Raw genomic sequence first — 17992 nt, 5'->3', positions numbered from 1 at the left:
TCCGTGTTAAACACTCAGCTCTGTTCTTGGCTATGATAGGTAGGTTCTCCTCTGTATGTTTCTTTACCTATGAAGTATTCAGTATGCATATTTCTAGAGAATTCCACACTGCCAGGATGACCAGGTATGGAAAAATTTCTCTCTGCTACATGCCAAGATCACCTTTTCTTTTCTTAAATTTTAAGTTAAAGGGTACATGTGCAGAATATACAGGTTTGTCACATAGATAAACGTGCCATGGTGGTTTGCTGCACAGATCATCCCATCACCTAAGTATTAAGCCCAGCATCCATTAGCTATTCTTCCTGATGCTGTCCCTCCTCCCACCCTCCACCCTCTGACAGGCCCCAGTGAGTGTTTTTTCCCCCACCCTACCCCCATGTGTCTATATATTCTCATCAGTAATGGGATTGCTGGGTTAAATGGTATTTCTGCCTCAAGGTCTTTGAGGAATCACCACACTGTCTTTCCACTATGGTTGAACTAATTTACACTCCCACCAACAGAGTAAAAGCATTCTTTTTTCTCTACAACCTTGCCAGCATCTTGTTTTTGTTTTTTTGTTTGTTTTTTGTTTTGTTTTTTTGACTTTTTAATAATATCCATTCTGACTAGTGTAAGATGATATATCGTTATGGTTTTGCTTTACATTTCTCTAATGATCTTTGATGTTGAGCTTGTTTTTTGTGTTTGTTGGCTGCATGTATGTTTTCTTTTTCTTGTAAATTTGTTTAAGTTCCTTGGAGATGCTGGGTATTAGGCCTTTGTCAGATCGATAGATAGCAAAAATTTTCTTCTATCCTGTAGGTTGTCTGTACACTCTGATGATAGTTTGTTTTGCTGTGCGGAAGCTCTTTAGTTTAATTAGATCCCATTTGTCAATTTCTGCTTTTGTTGCCATTGCTTTTGGCTTTTTTGTCATGAAATCTTTGTGGTGCCTATGTCCGGAATGGTATTGCCTAGTTTCTTCTAGGGTTTAATAGTTTTGGGTTTTACATTTAAGTCTTTAATCCATCTTGAGTTGATTTTGGTATGTGGCGTAAGGAAGGGATTCCGTTTCAGTTTTCTGCATATGGCTAGCCGAAACTCCCAGCACCGTTTATTAAATAGGAAATCCTTTCCCCATTGCTTGTTTCTGTCAAGTTTGTGGAAGATCAGATGATTGTAGGTGAAGATCACCTTTTCATTTATGGATACAAGGAAATCTTGATTTCTCAGGATCTGAGTCCATGCCATTTCTTGGATGATGACTTCGCTTTCCGTTGAAAACCTTACCTTGTCACATTTAAAGTGCTCTGTTATTCTACTCTTCTTACCTCATATTGAAAGAGGTTTTTTTTTTGTATTGTATTTAGTAAAGGAAATTTTTTTAAATGGTCACATAAAGGAGAAAATCTCAAGGGGGGAAAAGTGCTGGTATTTCTAAAGGAATAGTAAAGTCCCAAGTCATAGAGTATGCTTACTACATGTAATCTTATGTAAGAAATTTTAATGTAGTATGTTCTTGTTCTTTTTTCTCTGTGATCCAGCTATGGATTTTAAGTTTTGATGACTTTCTTTCTATGTGACTTTAGGAAACAACTTCTTTGAGCCATAGTTTTGTCATTTGAATGATGCAGATAATTCTTAACCTTTCTCACTATATTTGCGAGAATATCATGTACTTCATACAGTTCTTACGTCGTGTTTCCAGTCAATGGAAGCTATTGCTATGCCAACAGTATCATTATCTCTAAAGAATAAAAGCAAAGTGGAAGTATGTATTTTGGAATTTCATGTTTGTTTTTACTTTTAAAAAAATGCTTTTTTGTAGCTTTTTTCCCCCTGAAAGTAGGTATCATGGAGTTTTATATAAATGTAAAATTTTCATGTTGCCCACTATGATATTAACATTCATGAGAGCAGACAATTTTATTATTTTGTATTTTATTCCCAGAGTTAAGAAAATGCCTGGTAACTACTAAATTCTCAGGTGGTATTTTTATTGAATGAACGTATTTATAGACCTGTGTTCACACCCTGGCTATGTTTACTTTTGTTTTGGCTTACTAAGTTTATTCTTTTAGACAAATTTAATCTGAATCATAATTTCTCATCTGCAAATGAAAACACTAATGATATGAATGTATTACATGTAATGATAAATGAAGTCATACATGTAATGATAAATGAAGTCATGCATGTAAAACTACTTAGCATAATGAGTGGTATACAACAAATAACTCAGTAAGTATTAGCAATGATTATGATTTATTTTATGTGCCATATACTTAGGACATGTGAAGAAAAGAAGAGCATTTGTGGCCATGAAAGCCATGAGCATTACATTTCCTCGTAGGTTACCAGTACTGGTAGACCCATGGGGAAGTGATGCCTTATGTTAGTAGTTAGATTTTTCCCTGTGCTATTCTTGGGTAGACTTTTGGTAGCTGACAGTTAGTGAGGATGAAGAGAGTGAAAATTTAGAAGAGGCTTCTGATTAAAGATGCCAGTGTTAAGACTGTAAACAATGGATGAAAACATGGGAAAATGATATTGTCATTAACATCACTTAGGAGCTGTTAGAAATTTGTATACTGGAGTCAAATTTTAGGTTCTAGAGTGACAGTTATCAAAACTATCCTTGAAGTAGTTTAAATTAATTTTAACCTAAATTCCAGAGCCACTGTAATCAAAACTATCCTTAAAATAGTTTAAATTGTTCATCAAGTATGTAGACAAACTCATTCTGAAGTAGGTTTATTTCTTTCAGCTTTTTTTGGTCAGCATTGTTTATGATTGTGGTTTCTTAGGGTGAGGTGTGTGCATGTAAAATGAAGAGATTAGTGTTTGTTTAAAGGCACACAGCTGCTATAGCTTATTGGAGTTCCCCTCAGTTTGCTTTAAGTATCATGGAAGAGGAGAATGGAACTGAGGTCATCTTTACTCTTTAATGATTTCTAAAGCTTCTGATATTGAAAGCAATGTATTGGCTGTAGAACATGCAAAGGAAAAGTTGAACTGTCCCAGATTGGAGGAGATTAAATAGATACTATAGCTAAAAGCAATATGATGATCCTGAAATAAATCCTAGATCTGAGGAGGGGGGAGAACTACAAAGGATATTATTGGGGCAGTAGTTTGAATATGGACTGTAGATTAGATAATAATAGTACATCAATGTTAAATTTTATGATTTGATAAATGTACTTTGGTTTTGTAAGAGAAAATTATTGCTGTTAGGTAAGACATTCTGAAGTATTTATGGATAAAGGAAAATTCTGTCTGCAAATTACTCACATGTAGTTCAGGAAAAAATATATCTGTATATGTATGTGGAGAGCATGTATGGAGTGTGCACTGATACAAGTGGTAAAGCAAATAGAACACAAGTGTTCACAGTTGGTGATCTGAGTAAGGGGGACAGGGAAGTTCTTTGTACTATTCTTGTAATTTTTCTCTAACTGTGGAATTATATCAAAACAGAGATAATATTCAAAGGAAAACGAGAAAAGAAAAAACAATACAGTGATTATTACTTAAGATTTTGTGTTTAGTCTCACAAAAATGGTGTGTCTCATTGTACTGCTTTACATCTTCTCAGTTCAGGCCTTTTCTTATCCCAACAATACCATTTATATGTAACCCGCATAGAGGCCTCCTTTGATCCCGTAAATCTAAAGTAAGTCCTTCTTCCTACCCACTCTTCTTTTGTGTGTTTATTACAACTTATATCATGTTTGTTTTGTTTTTGTTTAATGCTGCTTTCTCCTTCAAGACTGTGAACTCCATGAGGACAAAGATTATGTCTGTTTTTTTCCCCACAGAATACACAGTCCTGGCACATAATATCAATACATGTGTTTTGGATTTGGATGAATGAATGAATGAATATTCCTTCCACTTTAGTCAGCATACCTTAGCTACCTAATCTCTGAGAAAACAAAATGCCTCTTTTTAAGCTGTAAGATAAAGCCTATGCTTTTGGATTTGGTATTCATTTACTCATTCATTCAGCAGATCTTTATTTAATACAGTCATCTGATTCCCTGCTTATCTCTAGCTTCCTTTTGTTAACATCTCTCAGATATGCATGACTTTTCTAGGTCTGCACCTTCTGGCCAGTCTTCTGTCAATCTGTTAAGTGCCTTTCATAGTTCCCTGTCACTCTCCACATATTTCTTAGAAAGTATCACATTTATGATAATTATGCCTACTTTCCCTGGCTGTAGATACTGCTTTTTTTTTTTTTTAAAAAAAAGAAAGAGTCTGGCTCTGTCGCCTAGACTGGAGTATAGTGGTGTGAGCCCAGCTCACTACAACCTCCGCCTCCCAGTTTAAGCAGTTCTCCTGAGTCTGAAAGAAGATGTGTGTGAGGGTAAGGCAGGTGGAAGGGGTGATCATAGCAGGCAGGGCAAATAGAATCCTAAGCAGGGAGAACTGCCCCATGAAGACTCAGAGACTTTAACAGCTGGATTTGTTTAGGGAGTTTAAGCAGTGTGATATTTGGGACTGACAAGCTGGGAGAGGGGTAGAGGATGAGGGTGAAAGGTTGTGGTGGAAAGGAGGAGCATATTATACTTCTGCTTGGGTGTTATCGTCGTTTAATAAAGCATTTAAAATAGTTTCCTGGGATATAATGAATACAAAGTGGTAGCTGCTGCCATAAAAGTCATAACTGTCTTGAATTTTAAAGCAGCAGAAAACTTGGATCAACCTAGCACGTAGAAAGATTTCTTTGAAGGCGCATGGAGGTTGACGGACTGGTGATTGAGGAAATCCGTGCAGGTTGAAAACAGGGTCTGATTTAAGGCAGTAGGGATAGGAATAGGGATATCATGTGATTAAGTATTTAAATGTTAGAATTTACAGGACAAAAGGAAGACCAATCTAGGATAATATGTGAGAGATTGGGTGAATGTAGACTTCATCAACAAAGAGAGATGAAAAATTAAAGCAAGGAGGATTAAGGGGCAGAGAAGTAAAAAGCTTGGTTTTAGAAACAATAATATTGAAGAAATGCATATAGGAGATTGATTTGAATTTGTTGAGTTTGAGAGGGATTGGATAGATAGTTTAGGAAAGATTTGGGAGTCAGCAATCAACAGTGGTGGTAGCAGCAGCTATGGGAGTAAGTGAACTCTACTACAAAGGTAAGGCGACTGAGATCCCTCCCAAATTTTGGAGAGTCGACTTATCTGCCAAATACCATGTTTTTTCTTTGACGTCCTTTTGGGGGAACCCGCCCCCAATATTTCAGTGTAGGCTTTTTCTATTTTCCATTAGTGTCGGCCAGCTGAGAAATAAAGAGAGGAATTTTACAGCTGGGCTGCTAGGGGTGACATCACATATCGGTAGGACCTTGATGCCCACCCACATGAGCCTCAAAACCAGCAAGTTTTTATTAAGGGTTTCAAAAGGGGTGGGGGTGTAAGAACAGGGAGTAGGTACAAGATCACATGCTTCAAAGGGCAAAAAGCAAAACTACTAGTAAAAGTCTAACAAAGATCACATACTTCTGAGGGAACAGGACAAAAGGCAAAAGCAGAACTACTGAGAAGGGTCTGTGTTCAGTGGTGCATGTATTGTCTTGATAAACATCTTAAACAACAGAAAACAGGGTTTGAGAGCAGAGAACCAGTCTGACCACAAATTTACCAGGGCGGAGTTTTTCCCCACCCTAGTAAGCCTGAGAGTACTGCAGGAGACCGGGGTGTGTCTCTGTCCTTATCTCAACCGCATAAGACAGACATTCACAGAGCAGCTGTTTATAGACCTCCCCCCAGGAATGCATTCCTTTCCCAGAGTATTAATATTCCTTGCTAGAAAAAGAATTTAGCAATATCTTTCCTACTTGCACGTCCGTTTATAGGCTCTCTGCAAGAAGAAAAATATGGCTCTTTTTTGCCCGATTAGGCAGTCAGACCTTATGGTTGTCTTCCCTTATTCCCTAAAAATCACTGTTACTCTGTTCTTTTTCAAGGTGCACTGATTTCATATTGTTCAAGCACACATGTTTTACGACCAGTTTTGACAGTTAACACAATTATCAGAGTGGTCCTGAGATGACATACATCCTCAGCTTACAAAGATAACAAGATTAAGAGATTAAAGACAGGCATAAGAAATTATAAAAGTGTTATATGGGAACTGATAAATGTCCACGAAATCTTCCCAATTTATGTTGCTCTGCCGCAGTTCCAGCCGGTCCCTCCGTTTGGGGTCCCTGACTTCCCACAATGTCCTCCTAGTATCCCTGTGCTATGGTTGTATTATATTAATCATCTATTGTTGAGTGAAAAATTACCATAAATTTGGTTGTTTGAAGCAACATAAATCTATTATTTTATAGATTCTGGTCATGGCTTCACTGGACCCTTTTGGGTCTCTGCAAGACTTCAAAGTGTTGGCCAGGGCTGAGGTCTTGTCTGAGGCTCAACTAGGAAAGGCTCTGTTTATGGGCTTGTGTTGGTTGTCAAGATTCAGTTCCTTGAGAGTAATCAGACTGAGACCCTTAGCTTCTTTCTAGCTGGCCATCTTCAGTTTCTTACCAAGTGGGCCTTTCCATATGGCAGCTTATGTCATCAACTCGGCAAGAGAGAGAGTCAGCTTGCAAAATGGGAGTTACAATCTTAAGTAACAATCACTTACATGATATCCCATCACTTTTGCAGTATTTTTTTGGTTAGAAACAGATCACAGACCCTGCCTACACCTGAGGGTGGGGATTTCACTGGAGTATGAATACAGTAGGTGGATGCGGTACAGATAATTGCTGCTGTCTTAGAGGCTGTCTGCTGCAGGTGCCATTTTTATTCCTGTTTACAAAAGAGGAAGCCGAAACAGTTGTCCAAGATCATGTAGTTGCAAGTAATGGACCCCAAACCAAATCCAAGCTTTCTGACTCCACTGCCTGGATACTTCTTTACCATAATATTTTAAGGAATGAGAAATTGTTGTAGAAATGGCAGTTTTGAGGAATTTATTGGTAACTTTTGTTTGTTGCCATGGAGTGATGTGGGTTGAAGTCATGTGGTTGGTATTATAGTGAATGTGCAGGTAGAAGGGCCTGAGTAGAGATTATTCTTACAGATGGTAGTTTTAAAAGGAAGAAAGGAACAATAACCATATGTTGTTTCATACTGAATTGTTTCTCTTTATAACCAGAAATTTTTGTTTTCCAGTTCTCTGAGTTTAACCAGTAATGCCATTCAGTTGCCAATCTCAAGCAAAGCAAACATAAACCAGTTTTAATCTACTTTTAAAGAAAAGTGGTAGTCCTTTTCACAGTGCCTGACGGTAAGTCACAGTTTCTACCTGTTTAGCAGAGTTTAATCTATTGTCTTTAAAATGATGATTCTGGAAATCTTAATTTGAAAACCTTATTTGCTTTTTCCTTCTCTAATAATTCTCTAAAGGCTTATGTGGAAAGAGCATAAGTAAAGGTACCTACTACTTTCTGGGAATTTATTTATAGTTATCGTTCACCAGTTTCATTAATCTTGTCTATCTTTTCCTCTATTTGTTGAAAATAAAATGGTAGACCATGAAATCTGTCCCCTTTATATGTCATTATTTTAAGTTTTTTTTCCTTTCTCTTTCTTTTGAGATAGGGCCTTTCTCTGTTGCCCAGGCTGGAGTGCAGTGGCACAGTCGTAGCTCACTGCAGTCTTGAACTCCTTGGCTCAAGCCATCTTCTTGCCTCAGCCTCCCAAGTAGCTAGGACCACAGGCGTACATCATGAAGTGTGTCTAATTTTTTAAACATTTTGTGCAGACAGGGTGTTACCGTGTTGCCCAGGCTAGTCTTGAACTCCTGGCCTCAAGGGATCCTCCTGCCTTGGCCTCCTAAAGTTCTGGGATTATAGGCATGAGCCACTGTGCCTGGTCGTCTGTGTCAGCCTCATTTTATAGATGAAGAAGCTTTATTTTCTAGATGAGGTTTTTCCTTGGGCATGTTAATGGCAGAGTTGTTTTAAATATTCTGATTTCTAGACCTGTACCCTTGCTACTGTTATACAAAGTGATGGAACTATTAAGGAGTTTCTTATGGAGGATTTCCAGCTCAGTGTAGAGGTAAAATACAGATCAACAGGCAGCTGATGGAAGGAATTGGGATTCATTTCCCATTTTGCAAGTAATGACTACTCTTAATTTGCGATCAGTAAGTTTAACCTTAATACTAATGTATTTTTTATTATGTTGAGGAAGCAGTGGGGGGAAAACTGTCAGGGATAAGATGTTTGACCAACTGTTTTATTCTTTTCCTATGGCAGAACAGTTATGCTTTTCTTTTCACTGATCTCATTACTGTTTATTTTTATGTGTTTTAAGCATTGAGTTTACTGAACTGTCCAGTTAGCCATCCTAGACCTCAAAGCCCGTTTTGATATTTTTGTTACTTATATAGTAATACTGTAGTATGTCACAGTGATGATAGTATTTGTGATTGTAGTTGCATTTGTAAAATTGATCACTTTTCTTGTTTCTTCTAGTAACCGTATCAGAGGGTGAGGTATAAGCTCACAGAATTCAGATAAATCATCATGAAGTTATATGTATTTCTGGTTAACACTGGAACTACTCTAACATTTGACACTGAACTTACAGTGCAAACGTGAGTTGTATTTCATTTATTTTTTTTCAGTGTTGCATTCTGTCTGCATGCAGAAAGTTAAAGAAATATTACTCTACTGTTTAAAAACTAGCATAGTGGCGGCTGGGCTTGGTGCCTCATGCCTGTAATCCCAGCACTTTGGGAGGCCGAGGCAGGTGGATCACAAGGTCAAGAGATCGAGACCATCCTGGCCAACATGGTGAAACCCCGTTTCCACTAAAAATACAAAAAGTAACTGGGTGTGGTGGCACGCACCTGTAGTCCCAGCGAATCAGGAGGGTGAGGCAGGAGAATCACTTGAACCCCCAGGGGACGGAGGTTGCAGTGAGTCGAGATCACGCCACTGCACTCCAGCCTGGCAAGTGAGCAGGACTCTCAAAAAAAAAAAAAAGCCACATAATGGCAAGTCTTAAATCTTTTATCCCAACATATTTTATATATAATTGTTGTCCTTCTCTAAAATACTAATTACATTCCTTAAATTGTGCTTTGTCCTGTTGCCATAAATATAATATTCACAGTAAATAGATCTACCCACAAAACAAACTGATTTCCATTGTTATAAGTACCTGTAGTCAATTGCTGTTCTGCATTTCACAGGCCATTGTTAAGGGAATTATTGGAAGCTTCATAAAACAATGTATAATCACTTCCATGGTTTTTGATCGTTTGTTTTTATTCAGTTTATGAATAAATGTCAATAGGTTTATTTTGTTTGTTAATGAGAGAAAAAATAAATTTAACATTTTCAGCCAAATTTAGTGGAACTCAGGTATCTAGTAATTCTCTAGCTTGACAGGATAGGAAGAAAATCGAAGTAGTAAATATCGTTTCCAACGCTGTTTATATTTTTATAGTGACCATAATAGTAAAGACTTGATGGCAATGCAGAATAAATCTGACACTGGAATTATTATAAATAATAATCTTTATTGTAAAAATTGAATTACGGATTTTTTTTTTTTCCAGAATTAGTTTTCATTAAGCTTGGTTTTACCCTTACATGAATGATGTTTTGGAATACAGGGCTAGGAAGGAATCTTCACAGGTGCTAGACTTAATGTAGTTTCTAAAACGTGTGGAGATTTTAACAAAAATTATGTGCCTGAGGATTTTAATAGACCTGATAATCAGTTTGAGCATATTCCTTTGCTATGTTATATAGATAACTCGAAAATAAATGTGTCTACTGCCTCCATTTCATAGACTCACTTCTAGATATGATGCATGGGCGAGTTATTTACCTAAGATCAGTCAGTTGTTAGGGAATCCAGTTCATTAGATAGGAAGCTTGTATTCTTTATTACTGTTTTTGGGGAAAGTTTTAGAGCGCAATTCATTAACCTCTGAGGTGTTTTTACGTAGTACTACTTGGAAAATAAAGTCATTGGGCAAATATAAACAACTGATTTGTTTTATTTCATTTTTTTGAAGTGTGGCGGACCTTAAACATGCCATTCAAAGCAAATACAAGATTGCTATTCAACACCAGGTGCTGGTGGTTAATGGAGGAGAATGCATGGCTGCAGATCGAAGAGTGTGTACCTATAGTGCTGGGACGGTAGGTATTCAAGAGTCCTTTCACACAGGAATGCGCACCACCTTGACATCACATTGGGAACTCAGTGTTCAAAAGTAAGGTTTATTTGCTTCATATATTGAAGGCAATGTGCACGTTCAGTATTTATAACATTTTATTTTGGTTATTTCTCCTTTTTTAAAAAATATAGGATACAAATCCAATTTTTCTTTTTAACAAAGAAATGATCTTATGTGATCGTCCACCTGCTATTCCTAAAACTACCTTTTCGACAGAAAATGACATGGAAATAAAAGTTGAAGAATCTCTTATGATGCCTGCAGTTTTTCATACTGTTGCTTCAAGGACACAGCTTGCAGTGGTAAGATATAAACAATTATTTTAACTAACTGATTGCTTCTAAAAGCATTCGGATCTAAATAGCACAGTAGTCTAAATTGCATAGGAAGCATGCAAGAAGTTTGACAAATAAACTGAAAATATTTTGTGGTTAATCTAGTTTTAAAATTTCTGGGTCATACATTGCTGGTTATTCTACTTTGATAATGACAGTATTTTAGAGTGGAACAGCTGTCTTAACATCATTTGGTCACCTTCTTTCCTAAATAATGATATGTAAATAGTTACTTTTGAACATTAATTAATAAAAGACCTATGTTAGAGTAGATATAGACAGAGAACTTACATAGCTCTAAAAATGTATTTATTTTTTCCATATTTATGGTTAGTTCCTGGAGGAGAATCAGGTTTCTTTCTAATATATAGCTCTTAACACTGCTTCTTGCAGTTGCCACAGATTGTTTCCCAGTCATTTGATTTTCCATTTTAATTTGCTATTTACCTTTAGTAATGTCATTGACATTAAGCTGTCAGTAGTAAGCTACATTTTTCTTTTAATCATGAAAAAAAGTGTTAGAACCAATGAAATAGTAGTATTTACGTTTTGTAAAAATAAGTAACGTTACCGAACATTTGCTTTAATTAGTAAAACTCTTAGAGATTTGTTTTAAGCAGTATATACATTTGTACAAATACCCCCATTTTTCACATAGGATACAACATTAAAACGAAATAACCTCATCTGTGTGAAACGTATCTAATAAACATTTACGAGTCCAAAAGTGCTTTGGGAGGACAAAATTTTAAAAAATACACTTCTGTAAACTGAATTTACATAATAGAATCTTTTAGAATTGTTTTTTGATTTGGTTGAAAAGTATACATACTACATTTTGATAGAGAAAGTATTAAATATGATAATAAGTTAAGGGATAACTAGGATATATAATTTTCAAGTGATTAGAGAGAGAAAGCAATTAAAACTATTCAACGAAAGAATGAAAACAAGAAAGTACAAAGAAAACAAAATGGCAGAAATATATATATCAGGAATTATATTAAATATAAGCTAGCATTATTTCTCTTTTAATGCATCATATTTAAAATATTTTTAAATACATAAATGAAATGAGAAAGATGATGATTGCTGTTGAGATCCTGAATTAGGGACCCGAGATGCAAATGCCAAGCATTCTATATCAGTCTGTTTTCATGCTGCTGATAAAGATATACCTGAGCCTGGGACGAAAAAGAGGTTTAATTGTACTTAACAGTACCTCATGGCTGGAGAGGCTTGGAATTACGGCAGGAGGCGAAAGGCGAAATTGGCCAAAACAGAGAGATTACAGGTCCCATGCAAGTTCGAAAACCAGCACAGTAGCCAAGTTTTAAAGCTCCAAAAAGATCTCCTTTGACTCCAGGCCTCACATCCAAGTCACACTAATACAAGAGGTGGGTTCCCATGGACTTGGGGCAGCTCCTTCCCTGTGGCTTTGCAAGGTGCAGCCTCCCTCCCGGCTGCTTTCACAGGCTGGCGTTGGTGTCTGTGGTTTTTCCAGGTGCACAGTGCAAGCCATTGGTGGATCTTCCCTTTTGGGGTCTGGAGGACAGTGACCCTCTTCTCAGAGCTCCACTAGGCAGTGCTCTAGTAGGGACTCTGGGGGCTCCGACCCTGCATTTTCCTTCCGCACTGCCCTAACCGGTTCTCCATGAGGGCCCTGCCCCTGCAACAAACTTTTCTGGGCATCTAGGCATTTCCATACATCTTTTGAAATCTAGGCGGTATTCCCCAACCTCAATTCTTGACTTCTGTGCCCCTGCAGGCTCAATATAGCATGTGTACGTTGCCAAAGCATGGGACTTCCACCCACAGCCCGAGCTGTATGTTGGCCCCTTTCAGCCGTGGCTGGGGGATAGGGCACCAAGTGTCTAGGCTATACACAGCACGGAGACCCCGGGGCCGGCCCATGAAACCACTCGTTCCTCCTAGGCTCTGGATGTGTGATGGGAGGGGCTGCTGTGAAGGTCTCTGACACAGCCTGGAGACATTTTCCCTGTGGTCTTAGGGATTAACGTTAGGCTCCTTGCCACTTGTGCAAATTTCTGCAGCCAACTTAAATTTATTCCCAGAAAACGAATTTTTCTCTTCTATCACGTTGTTAGGCTACAAATTTTCCAAACTTTTATGCTCTGCTTCCCTTATAAAACTGAATGCCTTTAACGGTACCCAAGTCACCTCTTAAATGCTTTGCTGCTTAGAAATTTTTTCCACCAGGTACGCTAAATCATCTCTCTCAAGTTCACCTGAGATTATAGGTATGAGCCACCATACCCAGCCTAAGCAGCTTTTAAATTAGTGACATGCTAGGGCCGTGTTTGCATAAAACAGAAACAGTGGTTCAGTACTTTGAAGCATTGAGGAAATAAGAAAATGAAATCAGTGAAATAAATGGTGAAAATGATAAATGAAAAACATTTCTTTTAGGTGATGATATGGTTGCATATTTGGAAAATTAAGGGATTTTAATGAAAACCTCTCTAGCATTTTGGTAAGGTGACTGGATATGTGATAAATATATCAAAATGAATAGAGTTTCTCTGGCCACTGCATTAGGATAGAAATAGAAAAAAATACTGTAATCTGAACAGCAACAAAAACTTCAAAATAATAGATATATATATATTTTTGTAGAACTTCAAAATATACTTAACAATTTGGCTATATAAAATATTCAAGAATGTAAAATGAGTTACATAAGACAAAGAAATGAACACAACAAATGAACGAATTGTTCTTAAATGAACAAATGGCCATGAAACAAATGAGAAGATGTATCTCATTTTTAATATGATCATGAACTTATGAACTGTAGTTACAATTGCCATGATATTTCTTTTGGAGCATAGGAGAAGCTTTGGGTTTTGTTTTGGATCTAAAATGGTCTTCAGATTCATATGGAAGGGTCAGTGTCCAGAAATAGCCAAGAAAGTCATAAGAAGAATGGAAGATGGAGGCAAAAATGTACCTTTCCAGATTTATTTATTTACTTTTTTTATTTTTTATTTTTATTATACTTTAAGTTCTAGGGTATATGTGCACAGCATGCAGGTTTGATACATAGCTATGCATGTGCCATGTTGGTTTGCTGCACCCTGCAGCAAACTGGCCTGGGCATTTAGGTGTTTCCATACATCTTCTGAAATCTAGGCTGTGGTTCCACAACCTTATCTCATCATTTATGTTAGGTATTTTATTGACTTATTATATAGAGACAGGATCTCACTGTGTTGCTGAGGTTGGTCTCAAACTCCTGGGCCCAAATGATCCTCCCGTCTCGGCCTCCCTAAGGGCTGGGATTATAGGCATTAGCCAGCATACCTAGCCTCTTTTCAGATTTATAAAACACATTGAGCCACCATGCCTGCCCTCTTTTGAGATTTATAAAACAAATTCTAAAGCTGCTATAACCAAAACAGCAACATAGTTCTAATCAATTCGTTATGTAAGGATTTAGAGGTGGTATTTCTTCATGGTCCAGGATGTTGTCTCTAAAGTCAGATTTTCTGAGTTTGTATCTGATTACCTCATTTACTTGTGGTGTGACCTTCGACTCATTTACCCTGTTGGTAAATTTAAGAATAGATTTTTGTTTATTGAGATATATGCATATTGAAAAATGCACAAACTGTAATTGTACATCCATTCTTAGTGAATTTTCACAATGAACACATTGATAAAAATAGTTTCAGCCAGGTGTGGTGGCTTATGCCTGTAATCCTAGCAGTTTGGGAGGCCAAGGCGGGCGAATCATGAGGTCAGGAATTTGAGACCAGCCTGACCAATATGGTGAAACCCTATCTCTACTAAAAAAAAAAAAAAAAAAAAAAATTAACCAGGCATGCTGGCATGCGCCTGAATCGCAGCTACTCAGGAGGCTCTGGTAGGAGAATTGCTTGAACCCAGGAGGCAGAGGTTGCAGTGAGCCAAGATCGCGCCACTGCACTCCAGGCTGGGTAACAGGGTGAGACTTCATCTCAGAAAACAAAACAAAACAAAACAAAAAAACCCACAGAAACAAATAGTTTCAACCCAGAAGCCCTACTTAAGACTTTCTCCCCATCAGTTTTCATCCTCCCTGTTCACTAATGCTAACCAGTAAGTTGACTTCTAAACCAAGATTACTTGGTCTCTTTTTGAATGTAAATAAATGGAATAATGTAGTTTCTGTTCTTTTGTGCCCAGCCTCTTTTATGCAACATGATGTTCCTGAGAATGATTAATGCTGTTGCACGTATCGGTGGTTTGTATTCATCACTGCATTGTATTCTATTGTACAAATATGCCACAGTTTTTTTTTTCTATCTGTTCTGCAACTAGTGGATATTGAGATTGTTTCTAGTGTTCAACTATTGTGACTCAATCTACTGTGAATATCCTAGTACATTCTTTGGACTACTGTAGTGTAAAGAAATCAGAATACTTTGACAGTTTAAGTCTGTCTTCTACTTCTGCAACCTCTTCCGTACCGAAATGTCCATAGTTCTTTCAGATTTCATCTTGAAATGGACTCAGTGCTCACTGTCCTTTTTTTTCCCCCCCATATATTAGCTGTCATTTTCATGGTAGTTCCTTTCATTTCACTTGTCTTGGTTTGTTAAAAGCCTGATTTAGACTTCTCTGTTTTCAGCAATGTCTTCTTCCAGTGTAGTCTTCCATCAGTGATATGTTTCTTTTTAACGTATTTCCTGAGCTGTCTGTGTTGAGTTCTTTTTTATAAAACAAAATTAGACTAAGTTCTTAGGAAAGAATTTGGTTATAATTTCCATTTGGTCCTGGGGAGAGTTTTTTTGCATTTAGTTTTTTTTACTTTTAATTTTTTTTTTTCTTAGGGTAATTTAGTGTAGATTTCATATGTTAAAATTTTTGCTTGTGTTTGAAGGAGTAGAATTATTCCTCTACAAGACAGTGTAGGAAACCTGGTGAGCAGGAAGCTGCCCTGGGTCACAGGGGATCCCTGGTTAGAAGCAGAATGTATATGTATAAGAGAGGGACAGAGATGACTTATTCTGTCCTTCTCCTTAGACAAAATTTAGCAGTTCTAGGGACTTTTTCTCACAGTTTTTCCTTTGGCTTTTTGCAAGTATGTCATGTAAATAGGTATTACTTCTTCTGCTACTCTCTAATTTCAGATAGGGCCCCAAGAGGTTCTTGCTGTCCACCCAAGCTTCTCACAAGGAGGATTCAGTTCTCCCAACTTTTGCTAAATGTCTGCAATAGTGGTGTGAACCAAAATTATCTTGAGACAGGTCACAATCAATTTAGAAAATTTATTTTGTCAAGGTTAAGGACACACCCAAGACATAGCTTCAGGAGGTCCTTATGACATGTGCCCAAGGTGGTCAGGGTAAAGCTTGCTTTTATACATTTTAGGGAGACATGAGACATGAATATATAAGTACATGGGTTTGGTTCAGAAGGGCAGGATAACTCGAAGCGGGGGCTTCCAGGTCATAGGTAGATAAGAGACAAAAGGTTGCATTTTTTTGGAGTCCTTGATCAGTCTTTCACAGAATACATAATTTAGTCTGGCTCAATGAATCTGCATTTTTACATAAACAATAAACAATAAGACAGAGGAAGCAGATAGGCCTTTGTTTTAGGCGAGCAGAGGTATGACTTTCTGTCCTGCACAGAAGATATGCTGTCAGTTTACATTGCCAAGGTGAAATTTAGCAGATATGACAGAAGATATGCTGTCAGTTTACATTGCCAAGGTGAAATTTAGCAGAACTGTTTTAAGTTAAAGATCTTGAAGCCCACAAGAAATTTCCTTGTGGCAAAATTGTGAGGGAGGTATGTAGCTTTCTTATCTTTGTAGCTATCTTATTTAGGAATAAAATTGGAGGCAGGTTTGCCTGACATAGTTCCCAGCTTGACTTTTCCCTTGGCTTAGTGATTTTGGGTTCCCGAGATTTGTTATTCTTTCACAGTGGGTGCCCTTTTTATTTGACCCAAGTTGATCCAGTTTTCATGTTCTTCACAGGTTTGCTGCATATATTGTATGTGTAGGGTGGTAGTTGTTTCCTGGTTTCATCAAGATGGTGTCTTGTTTCCCTTTTGTATTTGGTTGGTTTCATGAAGGAGAAGCAGGCGAAGACATCTTTACTTCCTTATCTTACAACTGAAACTATTAGCCCTTTCTTATATACATATAGAATTAAGAACAGGTGAAGTTAAGTCATTTCTTCAAGGCCAGATAGCCAGGTAGAAGAAAAAGAACCTCTTTTCTCCAAGGCCAGTGCTCTTTACGTTCATATCATTGTACTTCCACATAGCAAACTTTCATATTTTACCTGTAAAGATATTTCTTTTCACCTAAATTTGTTCTTTAACAATATTATCTTCTCAAACAGAATGGTCATAATTTTGGCGTGCTTATCAGCAAAATACATAGAGAAAATACTTCCTTTTTCCTTTCATCCCCTACTCCATCTTAATGATGATGGAACATTTGTTTTGCATTTTCCTAGACTTTGGTACACACACAAAATGCATTTCTATCTCATACCTCTATTGTTTCACATTTCTAACCAATCTTAGCCTCCCCAAACAAATGGAAGCATACTATACTTTTTTTGTTGTTTTTGAGATGGAGTTTCGCTTTTGTCGCCCAGGCTGGAATTCAGTGGTATGATCTCGACTCACTGTAACCTCCTGGGTTCAAGTGATTCTCCTGCCTCAACCTCCCCAGTAGCTGGGGTTACAGGTGCGTGCCACCATGCCCAGCTAATTTTTGTATTTTTAATAGAGATGGGTTTCACCATGTTGGCCAGGCTGGCCTCGAACTCCGACCACAGGTGATGTGGCTGCCTCAGCTTCCCAAAGTGCTAGAATTACAGGCAAGAGCCACCATGCCTGGCCCATACTATACACATTATTCCTTTTTCATTGTTGCAAGGTACTCCCATTTTTGAAATATCCTAAGTTTATTTTCCTGGTAAACAGTTCTACAGTTCAACTTATTTGACGTTTATAAATTTTAACAATTCAAAAAATCTAAACGTTTGAATATTTTATATCCTCCATCTTTTCTGTATTTAAGAATCTTCCTCCTACATTTTCTGCATGCACTGCAAGAACCTGTTGCTTTAATGTACCCAACAACTCTTTTACTAGTCATTTCAAGGGTGTCACCTCTCTTTTATCTGTTTAAAAAAATCTGAAAACATTTTATCATTTCTGTTACTTCATAATTCCAGAGTTTTTTCCCACTCTATTTTAGTGGCTGCATGATTGATTAATTTTTAGTGACATGGCACATAATCATCTTACTGATATTCCTACCCCATAAGGACCATCTTACTTCTTATTTACCTTGGAAACTAGATTACCAACCATTGCAGTATTTACAGTAGCTTTTTTACAGTTTGCCTGGACAACTTAATCATTTTACATCCATTCTTTTAGGTGCCTTCCCATTCCACCATATGACATTTTCCGTATTATCAGTCTTCTTA

The 17992-nt window shown here is 37.3% G+C and overlaps 1 protein-coding gene across 4 annotated transcripts in view; it reads left to right on the top strand.

The window, feature by feature from the left end:
• The window catches only part of RB1CC1 (RB1 inducible coiled-coil 1), an 89773-nt gene that overhangs the window by 19798 nt on the left and 51983 nt on the right, over nucleotides 1-17992 (top strand). For all 4 annotated transcript variants that reach the window (XM_023184212.3, XM_023184215.2, XM_023184214.2 and 1 more), the window contains exons 2-5: nucleotides 7164-7278; nucleotides 8474-8595; nucleotides 10030-10156; nucleotides 10326-10496. In XM_023184212.3, coding sequence (XP_023039980.1) covers nucleotides 8525-8595; nucleotides 10030-10156; nucleotides 10326-10496 — 369 coding nt within the window. In that variant the 5' untranslated portion in view covers nucleotides 7164-7278; nucleotides 8474-8524. The remainder of the gene's footprint in view (nucleotides 1-7163; nucleotides 7279-8473; nucleotides 8596-10029; nucleotides 10157-10325; nucleotides 10497-17992) is intronic.

This window comes from Piliocolobus tephrosceles, chromosome 7 (genome assembly GCF_002776525.5).
Source record: "Piliocolobus tephrosceles isolate RC106 chromosome 7, ASM277652v3, whole genome shotgun sequence".
Lineage (NCBI taxonomy): Eukaryota > Metazoa > Chordata > Mammalia > Primates > Cercopithecidae > Piliocolobus > Piliocolobus tephrosceles.
The sequence above is the reverse complement of the archived record's forward strand: the minus strand, read 5'-3'. Positions and strand labels throughout refer to the sequence as shown.